The following is a 23,786-nucleotide window of genomic DNA, read 5'->3' on the forward strand; positions in this document are numbered from 1 at the left end:
TAGCTGCCACTTCTTCAAGTTCCTCTAAACAAATTGCATAATAGAATGCATAATAGCTGAATTGCATAATAGCTGCCACTTCCTTGAATTGCATAATAGAATCTTTGAGCAGCACATCCGAACCTACCTAAAGACCTTGAAATTTGCAGATTTTTTTTTTTTCTTTCCTTCTTATATACTCCCATCGAGGTAATTGGTTTATTAGCATATAGGATTTAAATTCTAGTCCTACTGATCAGTAAATCCACCAAGAAATGCTACAGATTGTTTTTTTTTTTTTAAATTAATAATTAAGGAATTATTTTTTTAATGAGTTTGTAATTTTTTTTAAAAGTATTTTAAAGGATCTAGAAAATGTTAAAAACAACAATTACACATTCAATACCCACTCTCGATGGGTCTTCTCAATGATGGCATGTATCGTTCAGCATCAATCAAAAGCAGTCCGTTCGAGGCAAGTTCATGAATATGGCATATAAAATCGTATAGGAATCAATGATGCTTTAAGTGGCAGTTTGTATACATATTCCATAGCAGTCCCAACTTGTTCGTCCAAGCACGCAAGCTATCTAAGAGTACTGTCTTTTGGTTTCCTCAATCGGATAAATTAAGCTAGCGGGACCATGGCCTATAAATTTTCTGAACTAATCTATATATTTATGTTTAGTTATTGAACTAAAGTCAACTCATCTCAAACTAATCATTAATGGAATCCATTATTTTTTCAATTTTTTATAAAAAAGTTAAATTCATCTCAACTTATTTTATATATTTCAACCTATAAAAGTTAAATTCATCTCAATAGGACCTATAAAATATTACTACTAACAACTCAACTCAATTAATCTCAATATCTAAATGTAGTCTAAATTAACTATTCAAAAGCTTCTCGAGACTTTTTCTTTTAATTTAATTTAATTTTTTTTTCTTTAACCCCTAGCCTGCATATGCTTATTTTGCAAAATCAATTTTTCATCCTTCTTTATCTTTACGTAATTAAGTATATTTACAAGTCACCTCCACCACAAATTACACCACCACCGCCATTATTTTGATCTCCACCATCTCCATACTACAAAGTCTCCTCCATTCTTGACCATTATTTCCATCTCCACCTCCTCCGTATATGTATAAATCTTCTCCGTCTCGGCCATCAACTCCTCCACTCTACATCTATAAATCATCGGGACCACAATGATCTCCTTCACCTCATCCTTGATATTGCATAATTAACGACTAATCAATTTTTTGAATGAATTCATAGATAATTTGATTGCAATATAGGAGTACTTGGATAATTTCAGTTGGCAATTAACTTCTCTTAAAAATGTGTTCAAACCATAAAACTTAACTTCCACTTTGTGGTGTTTTTGGTGGATATCAGTCATGTTGATTCGCATTGCGAAGCAAACAAAATTCTCTTATTTGAGAATCTCAAAGAAGGAACGTAAAATAGATCTTAAAATATTTATTGTTATCGTATAAATATTTCGAGCAGTATTAAATGAGTAATATAAAAAATGTAGACTCTACTTGATGTACCTATCTCTTTTCTACTAGACACCATCAAATTTAGACAAGAATTTTAGAGGATCTTGAACCGAATGAAGCCGTAGTTGAAGGGAAATTCTAGGGTAGTTTTAGCTACTAGAGTGCAGACTAGAGTTTTAACGGTGATGTGGGACATTCTTTTCCATAGGAATTGGGAAATTTACTATCAAGTGGATTTTTTCTGCATGCCATTATATATGGACTGTATAAACTCCCAATCTTCAGTTCAATTTTCCTTAAAACACAAGCCAATCACTGTAGGGCTATATAGTCATTTCAATAAATTTGCATATTATATATATATATATATAAATGAAAACAAAACAAAAGCCAATACTTGAAAGAAAATGTAAAGTTAATCAAAGAAATTGAGATCGAACCCCTCCCTGTTTTCAAACTCAAACTAACTTACCTCCATTGTTACTATGTAGACTTTCAAAACATAAGTAATGCTTAGAGGCGGGAGTCATATTCCATTAACCCCAATTTATTTGTAAAGAAGAAAAAAAAATGGGAGGGCCAAAAAATCAAAGGTAGATAATAGGTTAGTTAGAGGATGGAAACTTCATGCGTACACAATGTTAAACATAATGCATGCAATGCTCTCTAAAGGGATGGCTCCCTATAAATTGAGAACATCTTGATGCCCATTCACATGTACTAGATCTGAATATATTCTCAAGGCATAGAAGCCCCCCAACTGTGGGACTTTGCAAGTGTTGTCTCGAAAAATGGCCAATAATCTATGGCTTTACCTGGTCTATGCATTGGGATTGTTCTTGTTAGCCACCAATGTAGTAGCAGCCATTGACGAGCCTTATTTTGTCCCACCTCCACCTCCTAACCAAATAAGACAACCACCAACAACAGTCCCAAACCCACTACCACCATTCGACAATCATAGGCAACCACCTCCACCATCACCATATTACAAGAACTCTCCTCCACCACCACCAAGTCGTCGTAAATCCCCAACACCTCCACCACCATACTACAATAAGTCTCCTCCTCCGCCACCACCTCCTCCATCTCCTCCCCAACCCCGTTACAAGTCTCCACCACCACCTCTTCCATCTCCTCCCCCACCTCGTAACAAATCTCCACCACTACCACCTCATCTATCTCCTCCCCCACCCCGTAACAAATCTCCACCACCACCTCCGTCATCTCCTCCCACACCCCGTAACAAATCTCCACCACCACCTCCCCCATCTCCTTCCTCAACCAGTAACAAATCTTCACTACCACCTACGCCATCTCCTCCCCCACCCCGTAACAAGTCATCACCACCACCTCCTCCATCTCCTACTCTACCCCGTAACAAATCTCCACCACCACCTCCTCCATCTCCTACTACACCCCGTAACAAATCTCCACCACCACCTCTGCTATCTCCTCCCCCACCCCATAACAGGTCTCCACCACCACCTCTTTCATCTCCTCCCCCACCCCGTAACAAGTCTCCACCACCACCTCTGGCATCTCCTCCCCCACCCAGTAACAAATCTCCACCACCACCTCCTCCATCTCCTCCCCCACCCCGTAACAAGTCTCCACCACCACCTCCGGCATCTCCTCCCCCACCCAGTAACAAATCTCCACCACCACCTCCTCCATCTCCTCCCCCACCCCATAACAAGTCTCCACCACCACCTCCTCCATCTCCTCCCCCACCCCGTAACAAATCTCCACCACCACCTACGGCATCTCCTCCTCCACCCCGTAACAAATCTCCACCACCACCACCTCCTCCATCTCCTCCCCCACCCCATAACAAATCTCCACCACCACCTCCGGCGTCTCCTCCCCCACCCAGTAACAAAACGCCGCCACCACCTCCTCCATCTCCTCCCACACCCCTCAACAAGTCTCCACCACCACCTCCGCTATCTCCTCCCCCACCCCGTAATAAGTCTCCACCACCACCTCCTCCATCTCCTCCCCCACCTCGTACTTAAGACTACAAGTACCTAAGACCTCACCTCATTTACTAAACAATAAATCACAACTTCTATGAGATTATGTAAGTGTGTAACGGTCTTTGTTTCCCTTCATTTTCTCATCATTTAAGTATGATAATTTTTACCATTTGGTTTTTTAGGTATCTTATAAACTGATAAAAGAATAATTGTTGATGAAATACTCAGACTCTATTATCGAGCTTTGGTTTATCATTATAACTCAATGCCAATTATCAAGGCAACCGTTCAAGACAACAGAGATATGATATGTCTGGCAGCTCTTGTGCAATATATAAATGTATTTTATTAACTTGATATAATGAAACAATGGTTACATGATATTTGTTCATCAATGCATGTAGATGCATTTTCTTAGTTTTTATTGATTGAGCCATCGATCTATTCGTATATATTCAATTTAAGGTCGTTGCCATTGTCTCTCAATATCTCTCCCGATCGTATTACATAATTTCTATTGAGAAAATGAAAGAGATCAATCAAAGAGACGGGTTATCTAGTTAGACAGTAAGCTAGATGATTGCGAATCTGTCTCTTAGAAAAAAAATATTGTCTTCCACTCAAGAACGGCTTTAGCAATAAGGAACGACCCAACAATATTGACCTCAAGAAATAACATTTCTATAAATAGTGTGCATATTGCAAATATTGAATATATACTATTATGAAAATAGAATAATATATTGTTGCAATAGATAAAAATGAAAAAGAAAGAAAATTAATTCAAGAATTTTGAACAAAATAGTATTTATTGAGAAAATAAAAACGATTAATGAATATTGTTAAAGTAGCAATTATATATTGAAGTTCAAAGAATCCTAACAATTAATGAAAGTTACAACAATTGAAATAAAAATAGAAAATTTCATTAACCAAAAGGCACTTCTTTTAGATATATATCTTTCTATATAGGACTGTTGTTAAAGAAAAGTACAAAGTGCGTCAAAAGCATCAGTGTTAGGCATCGCGCATGTATTCGAATTTTATAATTTCTGGTGGAACACATCCATTTATTTTAAAAGTTCTATTTATTTCCATGAACTCAAGCAAGAACAGTAAGTTGTTTGAATATTAATTACCTCTCCATTATAAAGTGGAAATTTCGAAGACTGTATATTATATATAATATCCGCTTGTACGTGTTCATATTCATAGACTAACAGTAACATACATTCATTCACTCGAATAAGTGCTCCTCTATTTACATGGACAGATGGTAGGCAGCAGTAATAATATGCTTTCTGGCAGGGGTGGGTGGAACATCTTCAACATCACTGCAACCATGTCCTCATACAGGTGGGATATTTTGATTATGAAATTGGCATGCAAACATCAATCTGGCAGTTATAGATAAAATGCATCAGTATACAACAAGTTCTTGACAAGATGCATTATCCTAATTGCCTGAAAAATAACCATGATAACAAAACTTATTCTACTGCTGCAGTTGTGTAAACTTTTTGTATAATTAATGCGAGATGACTTTATGCATTGAACAACATCAACTAATACGAATCAAATGCAACCATGCCTTCTGACTAGTTTAAGCACATGTTCAACTCTTTGGTAAACCACAACTTAATTTGCTTTTTTTTCTTAGCGTATAAAAGGATTCCCACAACCTGAAATCAGTTTTTTGTTCAAATTTTGAAATAAAATTATAATTAAGGGCAAGTTTTTCACAAGTTTCTGATCATGGATCCACTAACTTATTCTGAAACAACTCATACCTAACTTTTTCTCATATAATTAATTGAACTACTTGGAATCGAGCCTGACATGATAAATGACAGGAAAGCCTGTTTTGATATATTTATGTGGGTCATCTTTCAGCTTGTACTTTGAAACTTCTCCTAGCTAGCTAGGTCAGTGCATTAATTGGCATATATATTCCCTTCAAGTTGGAAATCATGAATCAGCATTTTCCAACCATGTAGTCTGAAATATATGTTCAAGAAGCCAAATTGATGCTAGAAACTTAAGTTAGCTGCAGTCTTAAGAAAACAGAAAATTAACTAATAAAACAAGGAGATTCTCTTCTCCCAACAATATATATAAATTCATTATTCCATGGCCATTTTCTTAGCACAGCCTTAATATTTAACTAGGTTATTTCCTGCTTACAAAATATAGTATCTTGGCTGAATGCTGCATGCTAAACAATTATCTCAGACGTCAGGTACTGAAACTTGCAAGTTATAGTCTAGTGTAATCTAGTGTTATATATTTATTATCTTGATCATGTTCCAGTAAACAAGTAGATAAAAATCTGCACATGCTCTCATACACTAGAATAATTAATTATCTAGATATATCCAACTGGTTATGTATTAATTGACTTACCATTTTATGGCAATGTTCTTCAAACATCTCAAGAAATCCAGCAACCCACCGATCAGCATTCTCCACCCACTTGTTGCGATGCATTTTAACGGTTTGAATCTAAAATAACGATGCAGAAACATACATCGATCAAAATTCTATTCAATGAGTGGTGGAAAAGAAGAGCAAAAATTAGTTGCAACCCCAACTATTTTGGAATGCACTGCCCAAAATCATCGACCACATGTAAACATTTCAGCAAGAACGAAACACAGCAATCAGAATGGAAACCATCAAAATTCAATTCAACGAGTGGTATCGCTTATTACTCATGTGAACAGTCATTTGTTTAATTAATCTAGTAGAGTTTAGATCTGTCAAAAAGAAGAGTATTATACCACTTTATGGGGTAGTAGGCATAGAGTTACACTAGATTTCCGTTAGTAAAGATTAACGGAAGGATCCAATATTGAAATTATCATCACCAAGGCAACACTAGAATTAATATAAACGTTTCAAGTCAAATAAATATCATGATAGACAAGAGAGACGAGCCAGAGTTACACTAGATTTCATGATAGAATGAATGCATGTAAATACGTCAGTCATTCATAGTGATAACTCTGCAGGGAAATGACGAAATCTATTAAGCAGCTTTATGCCAGACATGTTTTTATTTTTTATTTTTTTTTTGGCAACTCAAGATATGCCTTTTAGTCTCCGAATCTGGTGGAAAGTTGGGAAGAAGATAATGACAACTTTGGTATCAGATAAGGAAGAGAGAGATCACGCTTATAATGTAGATGAGCCAAAGAGGGATGGTCATTCATGTTTTGTCTCAATGAATGCAGGCGAGGGCTTCAGGGCAGTGCGTGGACATCAGCAACAGTACTACGGATACTCTGTGTTGTCTGAATTTAAATTTAAACTATTTTATACAAATTACATTGTTATTTAAACTATTTTACAGCTGAAAATAAGATTCTTTTTCAGTTTGCTGATCATACGAACATTTACGTTCTACCTCTCCTGTTATATATATAACCATGAACCTACATGTTTGACCATTGTGCAAATTAATACTTTGTCATTTTTAATCACAATGCTTGATAAGATATAATTTAATTAATTTTTTATATTGACCAACTAAATAAAATATTATTTAAAATATGTCACGCCAACTATATGATTAAAGATAATAAAGTCAATGAAAAGAGTAATCAATATTAAAAATCAAAAGGGTAAGCAATAGAATAATTTTGACATTCCATGAGGGACACAATCCTGTTCCAGTACTTGTAATGTTCCAACCGAATCAAAATCATTTTTTTTTTTTCGGGAAGTTCAATCAATCTCTCACTCACTAAGGAAAAAGAAAATACTACAGCTGCAAACAGCAGTTCCCAAAAGATATGATGATAGAAACCACCAAGCTAATTAAACCTAAGGTTAACACCACATGAATGCAGAGTATGTCTGTTTCTTGATGGAAAAGATAAAATCAAGCATACAAACAAACATTAAATGAGCAAATATTGCTGAGGTCCGAGTTACGAGTACATACCAGACCAAAGCTTTGGACTTCTACATTTTATATATCTTTCCTGCCTTCAATAAGAAAGTGTATTTTAAATGCCTTTTCCAATCTTTGCATGAAAGGAAGCAAGCCACGATTACTGTTTTTTTGGGACTCTTTGCACATGTTAATCCTTATTATTAGCCCCATGATAATTGTATGACAGACTCTTCCTATTCAAACTCGATAGACATCAGCAGCTTATTTACTATATCCCAAGTTGATGCATTTTTAGCCTCAACAGTATGGTCATGACCCTCTAGTACTCTTCCTTGGTAGTAGCGTGTTTGAGGAGCTCATTAATGGTTTAATGATAAATGGCAGGAAATAAAGAAGACGGTATTTACGCAGTTTGGTTCTAAGGCTTACATCCATGGGTCTTAGGTGTAAAATTCACTATAAACATTGTTTAATACAAGCGCCTCTCCTTTCTCACTAAGCTTTCTACAATTACTCATATGGAATCTCTCTAAGGAAAATGGTCTTGGAGCTCAATGGCTCTCCCCTTCCTTCCAAATCTTAAAATGAAGCAGTTGATCTCTTTTTTGTTACCTCTCTCCCTGTTTAAGTACATTCTCATTGCTTTGTCTTGTCTCACAGCTTTATGTCTTCTCCTTAATTTATGTCCGATCAACCTATTGTCGTTGTCAGATCCTCTATTCTGATCCCTTCTATCCTGACATAATGGACTTCGATCTTCTATGGACATTTGGTATGTGTGAAAGGGAGAATTTCTTGCAGTTTATAACTTTATAATGCTTCCAAGGATCTCTAACTAAGACATTGATCAGTCTTTTTAGAATACAATCCCAAATATGGCTCCTTTGAGCAACTGAGATGAAGTTTAGGGCTGAGTTTCATGATTTTCTTGTCTCTTTTTCTAGATCTAGTTAGGTGTTCCTCTTGTATATTTCCTATGTACTTGGAATACACCTCTCACATTAATAAAAAAATTAATGTGAATACTTACAAGAAAATATAAGTTAAAATATTGTTTGGATTTCCTTAAATTTACAAAGAAAGTCCATGCCATGTATTCCCTCCCATTGGGTCAATATTAAAAACCAAAACTTCACTGATGCACTAAGATAGGAGCAATATACTCATGACACTGAAAGTTACATATCAGAGAAGAGAAATGCAATTAGTATGGTCCATAGCCCACCCACTTTCTACTCCATCGTGCAACAAAGAACATACAATAGCTTAAAATTTTATATGAGCACCTAATATTAAATCATAATGAAAGAACTTTACTACGGTTAGAATTACATCACCTGTTCATCCAGCCCACGGAGAATCCTTGAGCCAAAGTTGCATCGCTCAATTACAAGCAAAAGACGAGACCAATTAATTACCAACATGAGTCATGCAATCCAAATGTTCCATGCAGGGACGTAAGGCGACCAATCCCATCCACCCCATTTGCGGATCCTGTATAACAAGTTGTACAGTTAGGGTGCATGCAAATAGAACTTATAATATGTGCAGAAAAGTTGTGTCTTAGATACTTACATCTGCCCTCCCTTTTATCCTCCTTAATTACGTCACAACAAAAGTTGCCCTCCATTTGTAGTAAAAGGGACTGGACTCTAAATAACCCAAACCAAGAAGATTAATCAGTCATAGGTGCCTATATAAGGATGTATCAAAAGACCAAAAATCCCTCAACTGCCCAAAGTCTCCCACAAGACAAAAGTATTTAACCTTCCCCTTCATATATATAAATATATATATATGTATGTATGTATATATATTGGCCACCCACCATCTCCCAATACCAAAAATGACCCAAAATACACAAAAAAACCCTTCCCATAATTTCTGAAGGTAACCAGCTCACTGAGTCTCTCCAAGAGACTCTCCGTGAGACGGGAAATTCGCGAAGAAACTCCGCAACTTTTTGTCAATTTCATTTTGCCTCTCCAGAAGTACTCGCATTTCTCCCCTCATTTCATCAAGCTGAGTCTTGTAATGGTCGGCATCTTTCTTGTGTTCTTCAACTGAAGCTAGGTACTCTTTTTCTCGTTCACGGTCACGTTGTCTTGTCGACTCCGGGATGACCATCTCTCCTAGCCCCCTTGCATATCCTGGTCTATGACCAAGTACCTCCCTAAAGACACTCGCTGCTGCGTCATCGGTGCATTTCTCAGGCTCTAGATCATCCAACTTTCCAACCATCTTCTTCTGCACGTGGACAAAAGAAGGCAACGAGTATTGTTAAGTCCTATGATGTTTATGAATTTATCACTTTCAAATATAAAGTAATTGAACCATCCTTTCATGCAACAAATAGACTAACATAAAGATCGTACTCACATAAGTGTCTTCAGTGGCTGATGTGACAAATTTACCGTTCTTCTTAGACCAGCGAGTCTCCTTATAGAACTCCACCAAGTTCATCTTTGTAGCCCGCTACAAGAATATGGAATGTGTACAGGTAGATGTTCAATCAGAAACATGATTCTACGGAAAATTTGTTTAAGCTCAGGACCAAGCATATAAGAAAACCAAATTTACAGCCACACAAACACATCAATACGAAACTATATACCTTCATACCTTACGTTGCAAATGAGTCAACATGTACATTTCTTCCCAATGCACACCACAAATGCTAATCACTAACAAATTACGCCTCTACCATAAAAAAGTGCGCATTTTTAACGCTGCCATGCATCATTTTCACAAACTAATTATCTGATTCTATATAGAAGGCCTTCTAAGCAACTATTAGAGTTTATGTTAACTAAGTTGTCCCCAATTCTCTTATCCCACATTCTATACTTGTATACATTAACAATTAACTTGTACTGATTACCTATATAAAATAAAATAAAAAAACAATTAACTTGTATACTATTAGATCTCAAAACTATACCTCTAGGTTTCTATTTTTATACTGGTTACGGCCTTTTATGCTTGAGCAATATAGAGATGACCTTAACCAACATCATACTTCATATTAAAGCACCCTTACAAATGTCTTAGGAAAACAATAGACCAATATAAATGCAGCAATTGAGTTGTGAGCATCGTTATGGCAAAATGGTTGTGAGCATTGTTATGACAGAAATTAATTGAAACCTTATACCTTCTCCTCCAGTATCCTCACAAAGGATTTACGGCCTACTGTGTGGTTAATGTTTAGCCTCTTTCGATTCTCCCGATTTTGACTTGAGATTTTCTGCCATTAAAACCCAATGTTAGCGCCTTACACAAACTGAATAATCCAGTGGCCATTTCGTGACTTATTAAATTACTTATGTTTTTTAATTTGAACAACCAATATATACCTTGAAGGCGTCGCTTCCCCACCTCTCACACAACTTAATCCAGACAAGGGAGTCGACCATGCTAGTCCCAAAAGCCAAGGCTTCTTCGTGACTTCCATATGATAAATATTTTTTGTGTAATTCATGATGGAATGCGTTAAACCGCTTACGTAGCTGTTTCAAGACTGTCAATCTATGATTCTCCAGCTCCCAATCCAGCACGAAGTCACCCTACAGGGATGACCATCACGTTAATGTCACGATTATAGTACACCCACTTTCTTACCATCAAAATGAAATAACAACTATCTTACTCGAACACAGTCGATCAACTCATCCTTTTGTGCCTGCGGCACATCGGTCCATTTCGCATAACTCATTTCGCAGTGATGTTTCACTATCCATGTTACCCGTGTCGTAAACATGGATGCGTTCTCACAGCATGGTGCTGTTTTGCCGTCATTAATCTTCAAATGCACTTTTCCATGCTTCCTCAACTTCAAGAACTCAGTGCACTTAGCGGGCCCACGTCCATGTTTCCTCTGTTCCTGGTTTACTGCAGGCACCATGGGGGCGTTCGCGGCTGTATTTCAAGATAACAAAAATGACTATCAGTCTTCATATTTAATCTTTGTTGTTTACACATATATGGTTCAACTCAATCTTTATTGAAAAAACACGCAAATGACGACTGTACCGATATCTTCTCCATTAGGTTCGGGTTCTTTAACAGGTGACAATTTTGAGAATTTTGTACAACTGGCAAAATGTGGACATCAGGCATCCTCTAATAGCTGGTCGAAAGACGAACTTAGGGAGGGATCTGGTATTGATTGACCAGTTGGCAATGGATTGCTATGATCTTGGGGAACATCAACGAATGTGCCTGCCCGAATATCATCTGACATATGGTCCATGTCATCAATATACTCGTCGGCATAATCAACAACACTATCATCATCGTCGTCATTGAAACTTCGTGTTTCCTCCTCCCCATGAAATATCCATTGGGTGTAATTTGGATTGATCCCTTTAATGAACAAGTGAGTCTCCACATCAAATATAGGCAAGAAGAGATTATTACAGCATGTACGGCATGGACACCGAATGCGATCACTTCCCCGGGAATGGTTTCGTGCCAAGGTGAGAAAGTTGTTAACCCCCTCGGCGTATGCAGGTGATAGAAGTCTATCGGTCAAATTCATCCAGCTTTTGTCCATCTAAAAAGTTTGACGAAACAATATTAGTTAATCGGATAACTTCAATTTAGCTAGACAGAGGACGGGTAAAGAATTCGAGAAAGTACATTAGAGGAAAATAAGCAGCAAAGTCGAAGTTACTTGCATGTGGAGCACAAGAGAAGATGGAGAAAATGATACTAACCGGGGTTGTCATGCAGATCGTTGTGGACTGATGAAGGTAGTGGTGAACAGTTTCTTGTGTTTATGCCATGCACATCATGGCTGCAATGTGGACATATTGAGATTTTAACATGGTTGACCCCAAGGTATATGAGGCAGCTTACCCTATGCAAAGGGGTAGTGAAGTGCTGCACAAAATATAATTCATCATGTTAAATATAGTACTATATTTGATATTTGTTGGTATAGAGCAGATAGTGCATATCAAGATGCTAACTAGATGGTTGACCCCGAGGTATATGAGGCAGCTTACCCTATGCAAAGGGGTAGTGAAGTGCTGCAGAAAATATAAGTCATCATGTTAAATATAGTACTATATTTGATATTTGTTGGTATAGAGCAGATACTGCATATCAAGATGCTAACTAGATGGTCCACCTCCACAAGAGTTGGAACTATCTTGGAGGTTATGGAAGCTTGTTGTTCGTATACTTGAATATTATTAGTACTTATAAGAAAAACAATTATGGCATCTATGAATTGCGTCATGCTCATATGAATTGCACTTGTAAACACAGTACTTGGGCAGTAAAAGGGACTTTGTGTCTATGATTAAAGTTTTTCGACTTGGATGCTTGTTTAATGACTCTTGTAGATCTAATATTAAATGAACGTGTTTTCATGGAAGCCTTTTTCCCGCCTTTTTTTTCTTTATAATGGCAGGAGTTAGCCATAACATCAGACGAGGCTTTAATTTTGGTGGAGTTACCGAAGCGTGCTGTGATAATGGGGGGAGGGTTTTTCTCTATTATCCAAATATCCACTGTATTGATTTACAGCTTTGACCATTATCAGTGTTTTAGAATGATCATTCTTCCATGTCATCAGGTACTTTTCTGTCAAACTCGCTATCAATATGGAGGGGGGATGGGTCTGAGTGTGGATATATGTTTCAGAAAGGAAGTTCCTTCAACATTGTAAAAATTTTGGACTCGGTAAAACTTTGAGACCCTAGGATGTGAAAGTAAAAAATGTTATTTTTCAGGAACATTTGGATCAAATGTTCCTGAAACACGAAACATATACTCTACTAAACTTCTAAAAACAGCAATTTGCTCAAATCCTTCAATTTCCAGAAATTGCAATTGGACCCATAAATTTTTGAAAAGTTGCATTTTGACACCACAGAAATTACCAAGATTCACAAACTTACATGTAATTCTACTCTAAGTATATTTCTAGACTTAAAATATGATTATCACAAAACCAATTTCAGAAAACCCAAAACAATCTGAAATTTCTAACTTGCACATTTCACTATATGAGAATTATGCCTAAACCCATGCTTGAAAACCTTACACCGAAACTGCCATGATGCAAACTCTGAAACATATCTACATGAACAGATTTACTTGCTAATACCACGGCAGAATGTTCAGATTTGAATCAAACCACGATCACAACAAATGTTATCAATATTCGCATTAAATTCTGACTCATCGTTGCATTATGTGTTCCCCTTGTGTATTACAACTTAGCACTACAAAGTAAACCAAAATTAGTTCTCAGTATACACGTTTCCAGAAATTAAGATAACAAGTTTTAAAACTAAGCATTTACATAAAAGTAAAATATACATGTTAAAGAAGCCATATGCTACAAGAACTAGGCTTGGCTGAGACATGAGCATAGATGCATTTTTCAAACAAATATCTATTGTTCCTAAAATATATACAGTTTAACTAGGCAATATCCTCTTGTTACAAACTCAAACAGGTTGGTTTTTTTCATCACTGAAGTCATAAAAGTCTCGACTTGGAAGAAAGCAACATCAAATAAAATATTATAATGAAGAACATCACTTGCAAGATCCACTTGTGGGGAAATTGTTTTCTAATGTACATTAGGTTCTAAGATCTTCAAGATGAATGAAGAATATAAAAATAAGCTCAATCAAATAACAATTCCTTAACAAGTCCGAAGACAATAAAATCACACAAGGCACCTACATTAACCAAAGTCCAAACGAGATATGTGCAACTAACACCGTGCTGACGCATCCAGGTAATATCTTAGATCTTATGGTTTATTATACAACTGAACACATACTCATTTTATAAGCCTAAACACCAATCGTATAACTTCAATATTTGCAACTCAGAAACTCAAGTTATCAACACATGTAAGCATTTTGTCAGTGTACATTTTGACTAACCTTATGATTTAGGTAACTTCCGTTATGATAAAATCAAGTAATGGTCATAAATCGTAATGGCCATAAATCATAGAACACAAATCAAGTTGACCTATCAAAACCGAACTCACTATGCAAAATTTATTAGATACTCAACTATAATACTTAAATAAATTGCATACGCCACAAAAAATGATATCTCAATTCAGGTGGTGGAGGACTTAATCATAATTTCTAAATGCCAACCTTAAAATGGTATGAATTCATGAACTTTATGTCTACATTAATTACCTCAAAAGGGTCCCCCTGCCAATATAATAAGAAGACGCTTGCACGGAAAACTCCAGCTTCTTTACCTCAACCTTTAAATTTTCCTAATTATACACACATTAGCATATGTTTAGGAAACAGCTAATCATAAGGAATAAAAAAGACTTGTAATGAAACATGGCATGATAGCTAAGCATATATAGAAACTAATACTATATGCTAGCTTTTTCGTTCTAATTATTGTTAAGTTACATATGAACTCTAGGGGAATGTCAAACATTATATGCTATCATGGATAAATACGTATATAGGGAATTTACATGAATTATTTTTCAGGAGTTTTGTTGGCAATAACTGTGACACGGAAAGATCCTGGTGCATGTGGAACCTTTTTCCTTGTAGTGTGTATGGAGTCAATGACACTGGGTTAACTATTTTCCAGGTAAAACTAAGTATAACACATTCAGAAATATTAAAGATAGGCTGTGGGAGGAAAATTAATGGATGGCAGATTGGTTTTTGGTCTAAGGCAGGTAAAGAAATTCTTATTAAAGCAGTTTTGCAGGCAATCCCAACATATACGATGAATGTTTTCAAGATGCCAAGGAGATTGTGCCAGGACATGTCTAATATGTTGGCAAATTCTGGTGGGGGAAGTCTAATAACAAAAAGGGTGTTCCATTGGAAGTGTTGGGACAGATTGGGGGAGGCAAAAAATAGTGGTGGTTTGGGTTTTAGAAACATTGAGGATTTTAATTTACCTTTATTAGGTAAACATAGTTGGAAGTTGTTAAAGGCTGCTACATCACTTGTGATCCTGGTTTACAGTAGCAAAAGTATTTAATGGAAACTGTGTTATTTTCAGCAAAAGTGGGAAGTTCTCCATCATTTATATGGAGTGTGTGGGAAGCAAAAAGAGATTTTGAGAGAAGGGCTAACATGACGTGGGGGGGATGGTAAGAAGATTAAGATTTGGGGACAGAACAAGCTACCTAAGCCATCTTCTTTTCTTGTGCAATCACTTGTTACTGAGTTGGGACTAGATGCAAGAGTTTCAAATTTAATAAGGCCTTAAATACAAAACTTGGGATGAAAACTTATTAGAAATCATTTTAAGTTTCTGAGGAAGCTGAAATGATTATCAGTTTACCTCAATGCAGGAAGTAACTAAGACAAACTGCTATACCAGTTTTAGTAGAGATGGAAGATTTAATGTTAGAAGTGCATATCATGTGGCTAGAAGTAAAAGAAGAAGGGAAGAAGGTGAGACATCAAGATGTGATCAGCAGAGCAGTAACTGGCAAAAAATTTGGAAGTTTAATGTGTCTGGGGCTAAAAAACATTTTATATAAGGAGAGCTTGCACAAATGCACTTCCTACAAAAGAACTGGTTTATAAGAGGAAGGTTGGTAATAATATCAACTCATCCTATTTGTAAGGTGGAATGTGAAACAGTACTGCATGCCTTATGGCAATGCCCTGTTGCCAATGATGTGTGGTCTGAAAATGGTAGTGTAGTGCAGAAATGGACTGTCATGGTGGATGATGTTTCTATGTTTATGGGATAAGCTGATTCTGAATTTGAAATCAGATGTTTTAGAGGAGGTAGTGGTGTTATGAGGGGTATTTGGCATAATCATAACAAGCTGGTTTTTGAAGATCAATTCACCGGCCCTACACAAGTTTATAATGCAGCTGTACAAGCTCAGAAGGCTTTCAGAGAAGCTGTGCAGAAGATGAAAGTGTGACCAACTGATGTAACAACAGGTACAGATCTAGTGAAGTGGAAGACACCTGATGCAGGGTGGTTGGCAGTTAATTTTGATGCTGCAATGGATGTTCAAAACAAAAGAGTTGGGCTGGGATTCATAATTAGAAACAGTTCTTACTTACCAAAAAAATAATAATTAGAAACAGTTCTGGTGAGATAATTTATGCAGGTTGTGAAAGAATTTATATAAAAACTGAAGCTGTAATGGCTGAAGTTTTAGCTTTAAGAAAGGAGGTCAAAACATGCTTAGACTTGGGTTTTAGCAAATGTTATTTGAAGGTGATGCTTTAGTGTTAATTAAGGCTGTGATGAGTGAAGAAGATTGCTGGACCTCATATGGGCATATATAATCAGGCAAGCCAAGATGAACCTGAGACAGCTTTCAGGAATGGGCAGATCAAGTTTGTGAAGAGGGAACGCAATGGGGTTGCACATATATTATATAAATTTGCTTTATCTTTGAATGAATTTCAATGTTGGATTGAGGAGGGTGCTGAGAAAATTGCGAATAAGGTCATCTCAGAAAAACTTTGTAATGTTTCTTCATGAATGAAAGTTCAGTATCGTATTAAAATATATATATATAGTCATATATATTAAGCTCGTGCATGTGTTTAAAAGATTTCCATGGAAATTAAGCATACAAATATATTTACTAGACAGACCGTAGATCTCGTCTGTTTGATTTTATATATAATATATATACTCCTATATATAAGTACTCCATGTTTCCAAAAATCTGCACTAGCCGTTTGTGAAAAGAAAAAGGATCACTCCCTTCTTACATAAAGGTACTATTTTTTCAAGTTCTAGAAGTAAAATGGGCCCTTTGTTTTTAATAGAAGCAACAATTTTAAATTTTCCCTAATTAAAATGCCGACTATATACTGGCAGGAGCAAGTCAGCAATACAAAATGCTTCCACAGCTATTATATGAAATAAAGTCCTCATGATTTATGTATAAAGGATTGGAATGGATCCTTGGTATTTTATAATAGATATTTACAGCCACATATATGTAATCACACATATATGTGCCTTCCAATCCTTCCCTATTTTAAAAATACAGTCTGCACAGACTTTGGCTGTGTGTATATACGTCTTAATTTTGAGAGAGAGAGCAAGAGGGAGAGAGAGCGAGTGGGAGAGAGAGGGAGAGGAAGAGGATAAGGCCTTTCTGAGAGGTGGTCCTAGTGGATTTCTCTCCATTTACACAGAATGTTTGCTGTGTTGGTCTGCTTGTAATTTATCTGCTAGTTCAGGTACAAAAAGCAAGGTATGAGCCAGCTTATACCGATGACAACCAATATGCAGGATATGTTACTGTCAAAATATATCATGGAAGAGCAATCTTCCACTGGTTTATTGAAGCAACAGAAACATACATGAGTGAAATTGGGGAAACTAAGGCGGAAACCAGAGACATACTAGTTTATTGCAGAAACCAGAAGGCCTAAGGTCGAAGTGGAGAAGGAAAGTGGGGAAACAAAGGCAAAGACGTACATGAGTGAAATTACAAACCAAATAATTAAATGAGGAATATACCTGGAAGTTCACTAATAAGATGAAACAGATTGGTTCTAAACCAGATATAGGATGTTATGATATTAACATCCTATATTACACTGGTGTATAATTATTCTCATATCCTTTTTCACTAATAATTGACTACAGATTTTGAAATGTAGGAACTGATTTTGCATATTTGAGAGAGATTGGGTAAAAAAATTTCTCCTTAATAATAGAGGGAAAGAGAACCTCGGATCCCCCATATATGCTTGTATGGACAATGAGGAGAGGCATGAAAATGAGGAGTTTAAAAAACTAGTCCTGATTCACTTATTTTATAGGTTTATTCCAGGAAGGCACAGCTTAGAGAGGAAATGCAGTACAGAAGGCTGCGGAAACCATAGAGCAGAAATCAGCAATTCATAGTAACAAATAAACTGGACTTTCATTTCTTTCACTTTATTTCCTGCTGCTTCTAGAACAAGTGAAGGTAGAATATGTGCATCTTATTGTTAGGATAAAATAGATCATGAGTAGCTCTAGATAGTAATAGTTTTTGTAAGGATAATAGCTGTAAGTTGAAACAATGAGATCAAGACGAGATCAGCTAAGGGAGGATCGGGAAGAAGTTTTAAAAGAAAGAAAATAGATATATTTCCCAGTAAATAAATGAAAAAGATAGGAAAAAGGGGAAATCTTGTAAAATGAAAGAAAAAGCAGTCTAAGATAAAGGCTGGCTAGCTTCTTCAAAGATGGGAGCAAAGTTATAAAAGAAATAAGTGATCAAAAGTAGAAGATAATATAACAATATAGATCAGGAGATTTAGATTGTGCTTGAGAGAGAGAGAGAGAGAGAGATTGTAGGAGTGATCAAAACCCACCTTTGTCCTCCACATAATGCGTTAATACCACAAACTCCTAATAAATTGAAAAGCCACAAGCAACAAATTCCCTTCTTATGCTTTTAAGGGTTCTAATTTAAAGTAGAGAAGATAATGATATTTTGGTGATTCTAAAGTAGCAACAAAATTAAGGTTTAAAGAATAGATGCTTATCTATGATTTTCTTAATCCTGATGTTTTTTTTTCCCTTTTTAACTTCAACTTAATTATTTTGTGCCCTCATGCACACAACTTAACAATGCTTTCCAAAGAAGAGAATGTTGGAGCTACGAAAAGCAAAGAAGGAAAAGTTATTCTTTTAAAATAACTACTTCACAAAGCATGAAAAGTAGTGCTCTTTTGATATTTCTTAGGGAAGATTTTGCTTTTTCCTTCTACAGTAAAAGGTTGCTTCTCCTTTGCACAATCAAAAGGTTATGGATCATGCCTTAATGTTATTTTGCATTCCCAACATTCGTTTTTAAATATTATAAGGAGCATTATGTAAGCCCGATATCTGCAATAAAGTAACTTTGGACTTTTTTCCCGACTAACAAGCTTGCATATTAGAAATGTTTTGCTTCCAAGGGTGAAGTTATCCAGTTGCATGGGGTTTGGGAAAGTTCTGTTTACTTGGCCAGATTTCTTTTGCCATGGAATTCTTGTATGTTACTTTATTCATTGTTTATTATACGTGTTTATATGTCAATATGAAAAGGGATTTTACATCGCAAAAAGTCCTATTTATACTTCTTCTATGTGTGCTGATGGTACAGATAAGTGGATTATATTTTGCTAAAAGTTGAGGCATGATCATTAAGGAATCTGGACTTTATGATGCTGAGTTTTGGACCTTTAGACTCTAGCCTTTTCTGTTTTTTTTTTTTTCTTTTCATTAGTAAGTTATATAATCAGGCCTGTATATTTTTAAACATATAATGACACCCTCTGAACATTCGTACAGGGGAAAGAGATGCCATTTGACCTATAGCTCATTGATACTTGTCTTTCTAGTTTTTAGCAAGTCCAAACTCCGCACGTTGTTTATCAAAATGTTTTTGAGCAGCATAACAGAACCCAGAAAACAATCAAGGTGGGTAGCTCAGTGAAATATACAAGGGCCAGCTACATGAAATGTCCCGTAGCGTGTGGAAATCCCCAACTTTGTGCAACAACTTCACAAATTCATATAATCTAGGGAAAATGGCAGCACTTTCTTCTCTCTTAACGAAATTCACTTACTTACAGTATAGAAGGTAAAAAAACTGGGCCATTTATCTACAAGAAAAAGCTTTTGCTTCAGCAAAAAAAAGCAATATTTGGTGACTTAAAATTATCTAATACCCACAACTGATTGAGCAGCTCGAACACAAAAGGCAGATAGACAACTTTAAACCGCAAACAAAGGAACATGCACATCAGTTTCACAGAGAAAGAAAATTATTGTACCCACAAAAAACCACAACTTTTGTAATGCAACCTACTCGTGAAGGGGGGAAGATAAATGTCATGGCAACAAGAGATACTTGTACGGTGGTGATATTCTCTGGAGCCTCGGTCCATCATACTGGACTGCCCAAAATATTAACTTTGCGTTGAAATGGAGGCACAGAATTGAAATTTGTAAGGGAAGCTAGAAACGTAGGACCTAGCTTCCCAAAGAGAGACAATATTCAAGTGGAGAGAAGGCCATGTGCAAACTGGGGTAGCCAATTGTGGGATTTGAAGTTCTGTGAATTTGGTGAACCAAGAATGGAAGGGAGAATGGTGTGGGCAAATGGGACTTGGATAATGGGCCAAAAGCTCACAGCGGAGGAGTTGACGCTGTGAGAGAACACTGGGAAGGGTGGAGCTTGCAAGGTTTGAAAATGGAGTCTGATGGGTGCAATGGGTCGAAGTGCAGAAGGGTGTTCGTCGAAGTGGGCAAACATGGGGGAAAATATGTTGGGGGGAAATAAAAGGGCTTCTGCGCTTTTGGCACCCCCATGCTGAAATCCCGACGAAAATCACAGCATCGCAACAATTTTTTTGTTTTGCAACAAACCAAATCGTCGTAAAAGCAACAATAGTCGCCGCAAAAAACTTTTTAATTGAAACCCAGCGTGCAAGTACACATGGGATTTTAAATGCCCGCAGCAAGTTCGAATTTGACACAAAAAATGACTTTTTGCATCGATTTTTACTGCAAATATTTTAGAATCGTTGGAAAATACCTGATTTCTTGTAGTGACAGATTCCAAGCACACATTTGTACCAAAAAGGAGGACATAACAGTAAGGGGTGAGTAATTCCAACCAACATCCCATTACAAGTTTACAACTAACATAACAAAAAAACAAAAAATAAAAAAATGGATCTAGAACCAAAGGACCACTCTCCACCATTCCCAATTTTCTTAGCTAAGCCAAGAGGGGTGCCTCCTACAACAGTTTTTTGGCTATATAGTCCAAGTGGCATACCATAAATTCACGATTGTGAGCTTTGGCGAATTGGGCAATACTGCATTTTTGCTGTTTTGTATTGGTTGTTAAAAGAGATTCACTTCCCCAGCTTCCTCTTAAATTTCTTAATTCTTGGATTAAGGACACCAACTCGTACAATGAGAGAAATAGTTGAAAGGCCAAGACTGATTGCGTTAGGCGTTGTCCTGAAACGTCCACTCTTCATTGAAAAGTTTCGAGTGGCTATTGAGCCCATGGGATATTTTTCAAACTGGATGGGAGGGGTATTAATTAACCCTAACCCAATGCAATTAAAGCCTTAGCCATTTTTCACCCTACTCTCTCCATGATTCCCACCCCTTCGTCAAAAGAGGCATGCATCTAGCTTGCTCTAAAAGCCTAGAATGAATTCCAAGCCTATGGCTGATGTGTGGTGGACCAAAACCCAATACTCATGAACCGAAACTCAGTTTAATATATAGCTTGGTCCTGCTAGTACTTTAAACCTACCTCAAAGAAAGCATGCATGAGTTTAATTTGAAAATGGTCATTTTAGAAGTCAAACTTAATAAAAAACCCAAACAAACCAAATTGGGTCATCGATTATTTTAGGAACCTTATTGGTCAATCTGGGTATTTCTTTGACATGTTAATCTCTCTCACTAAAATCCTTAATCTTGCTCCCAGACATGACAATTTACTAGTTAGACTTCCTGTTTTGCAAAACTCATCATATGCTTTAACAGTTCTTATGTTCAAATGCTCACTTATCGCATGATCCAAGTATGGATTCTTAGACTAAAGTAATTGTATTCCACCATATACCACGCAATAATTATCATCATTTGTTTGATATAAAGCAACAAGTAGTTGATCGATAAAACTTGCTATGGGCAAGTGCAGAATACAACGTAAACCTAACAAAAATTGTGCAAACAAACGACTTGATAGTACTGCACAAGTGGGATGGCTGCTGTAGTGTGAGTTTATGCCTTGATAATTATGTAATCAAATGTGTGGTGTGTGAACAGAATATCACCCAAAAATTAATCACATCTAATACCCACATCTTGTAGCACCACATACACAAAAGGCAGAGATACAAGGTCAAGTTACCCATAAACAACATGCCAAAGATTCACGGTGAAAAAAATTCCCCAAAAAACACGAAATGCACAATTTTTGGAAAGCAACGAGGGCACTGAAGGGGGAGAGATAGATGAAGAGCAGCAGCAACTAGTTGAATGCATGAACAAGATTCGCCAATATGTCGAGATTAGCATAGGTACACGAAATCAGAAGCAAATTAAAAGGCAAACAAAGTGACAGACATCGAGAAACTCGATCAGGCTACTTGGGACAATCGGTGGTGTACCTTTGTAGCGTTGGGCTCGCCCAGTTTCCCCCCGAAACACAGCTTTTTGTCAAAAGCTTTCTTCTTCCCCTCCTGTCTCTCTGTCGCTCTCTCTCTCTCTGGAAAGCGCGTAGTACAGGTTGCCAGCCCACAATGCTACAATTTCTAAAGTATGGAATCTGAAGGTTTTGCTAGTCCGTGTAGCAAGAACGAAGCTCGGGATGGGTGGATTTGCAGGGGTAGACGAAAATGGAGAAGAAGAAAGTGGGGAAAAAGTGGGACTCGGGATTCTAACCCACAGAAGAAAGAGGGGGAAATAACATTGTTTTCGTTCATTTGGATTTTGGCGCCCCCGAGTCATTAGCGAGGGGCACAACCGTCGAAATAAGTAATTGGTCATTCGCAATATGATTAAAAATCGCTGCAAAAACAAATTTTATGCCTTATAAGAATTTTCATTGGGTTAGCTAAAGTTAAAAAATATTTTTGATGAATGTATGTTTAACTATTTCATTCACATAAATTTTCACATTGGAATAGTTATTTTTTTATTATATAATAATAAAATAATATAAGATGAATTTGATTTTAATTATTCACATCAAATCTTCACATTAGATTATACATTTATTTATTATATAGTAATGAATAAGTAATAATTTTAAAAATATTTAATTTTTTTAATTATTAATTTATTTTATTTTATCATATTTTACTATTCTACCTATTATATATTAATTAATAATCATATTCTTATTAAATTAATATATCACTAACTCAAATTAATATATCAATTTCAAAAATATTTTAATTTTTTTAATTATTAATTTATTTTATTTTATTATATTTTACTATTCATAATATTATATATTAATTAGTAATCATATTCTAATTAAATTATGGATTAAAAATAAAAACTAGAAAGACATTGATGGAGACCTCGGGAGAGAGAAACAAATGATATAAAATGGATTTGATGAATAAATAGTATCTTTCAAATTTGGAAATAACTTTAGAAGTTACTGTAACTATATTCCAAATATTTGGAATATAGCTATTCCAATGTGATATATTTTATAGTTCAATAGATAAATTCTCATTGGATTTAGCTTTTAGCTAATCCAATGAGAGTGCTCTTAGGGGTGGCCCTGCCTGCATCTGGCACCCATAACGATGGTGGGGGTGGGATATGGGTGACCCCCGCCTGGCCCGGCCTATATATATTTATATAAATAAAATTATATATATAAATATTTATATATATAAAAAAACCCAGACATGTTTTATGCCTATATTTTTTTT

The 23,786-nt window shown here is 36.2% G+C and overlaps 2 protein-coding genes across 4 annotated transcripts; one reads left to right on the top strand and one right to left on the bottom strand.

Annotated features, from left to right (window-relative positions):
• Positions 1-2,217: 2,217 nt before the first annotated feature.
• On the top strand, positions 2,218-3,851 carry LOC108998741 (leucine-rich repeat extensin-like protein 3). Its single transcript, XM_035685454.1, has 2 exons — positions 2,218-3,574; positions 3,653-3,851. Exon 1 carries the CDS (start codon positions 2,283-2,285, stop codon positions 3,507-3,509), a length of 1,227 nt encoding a protein of 408 aa, XP_035541347.1. The 5' UTR covers positions 2,218-2,282; the 3' UTR covers positions 3,510-3,574; positions 3,653-3,851.
• Positions 3,852-4,617: 766 nt separating this feature from the next.
• Positions 4,618-22,765, bottom strand: LOC108998676. 3 transcript variants are annotated; one of them, XM_035685017.1, is made up of 13 exons: positions 22,506-22,765; positions 14,550-14,620; positions 12,378-12,401; positions 12,087-12,252; positions 11,401-11,923; positions 11,018-11,286; positions 10,725-10,934; positions 10,523-10,615; positions 9,748-9,843; positions 8,944-9,615; positions 8,706-8,862; positions 5,874-5,972; positions 4,618-4,867 (listed from the first exon to the last, which is right to left on the bottom strand). In XM_035685017.1, the coding sequence occupies exons 6-10, from the start codon at positions 11,270-11,272 to the stop codon at positions 9,268-9,270; spliced, it is 1,002 nt and encodes a 333-aa protein (XP_035540910.1). In that variant the 5' UTR covers positions 11,273-11,286; positions 11,401-11,923; positions 12,087-12,252; positions 12,378-12,401; positions 14,550-14,620; positions 22,506-22,765; the 3' UTR covers positions 4,618-4,867; positions 5,874-5,972; positions 8,706-8,862; positions 8,944-9,267. The 3 variants fall into 3 exon arrangements, with proteins under 3 accessions (XP_035540910.1, XP_035540909.1, XP_018830872.1); XM_035685016.1 differs by having other exon boundaries at positions 14,550-14,632; XM_018975327.2 differs by lacking the exon at positions 12,378-12,401 and having other exon boundaries at positions 14,550-14,632.
• Between the last annotated feature and the right edge of the window lie 1,021 nt (positions 22,766-23,786).

This window comes from Juglans regia, chromosome 14 (assembly GCF_001411555.2).
Source record: "Juglans regia cultivar Chandler chromosome 14, Walnut 2.0, whole genome shotgun sequence".
NCBI lineage: Eukaryota > Viridiplantae > Streptophyta > Magnoliopsida > Fagales > Juglandaceae > Juglans > Juglans regia.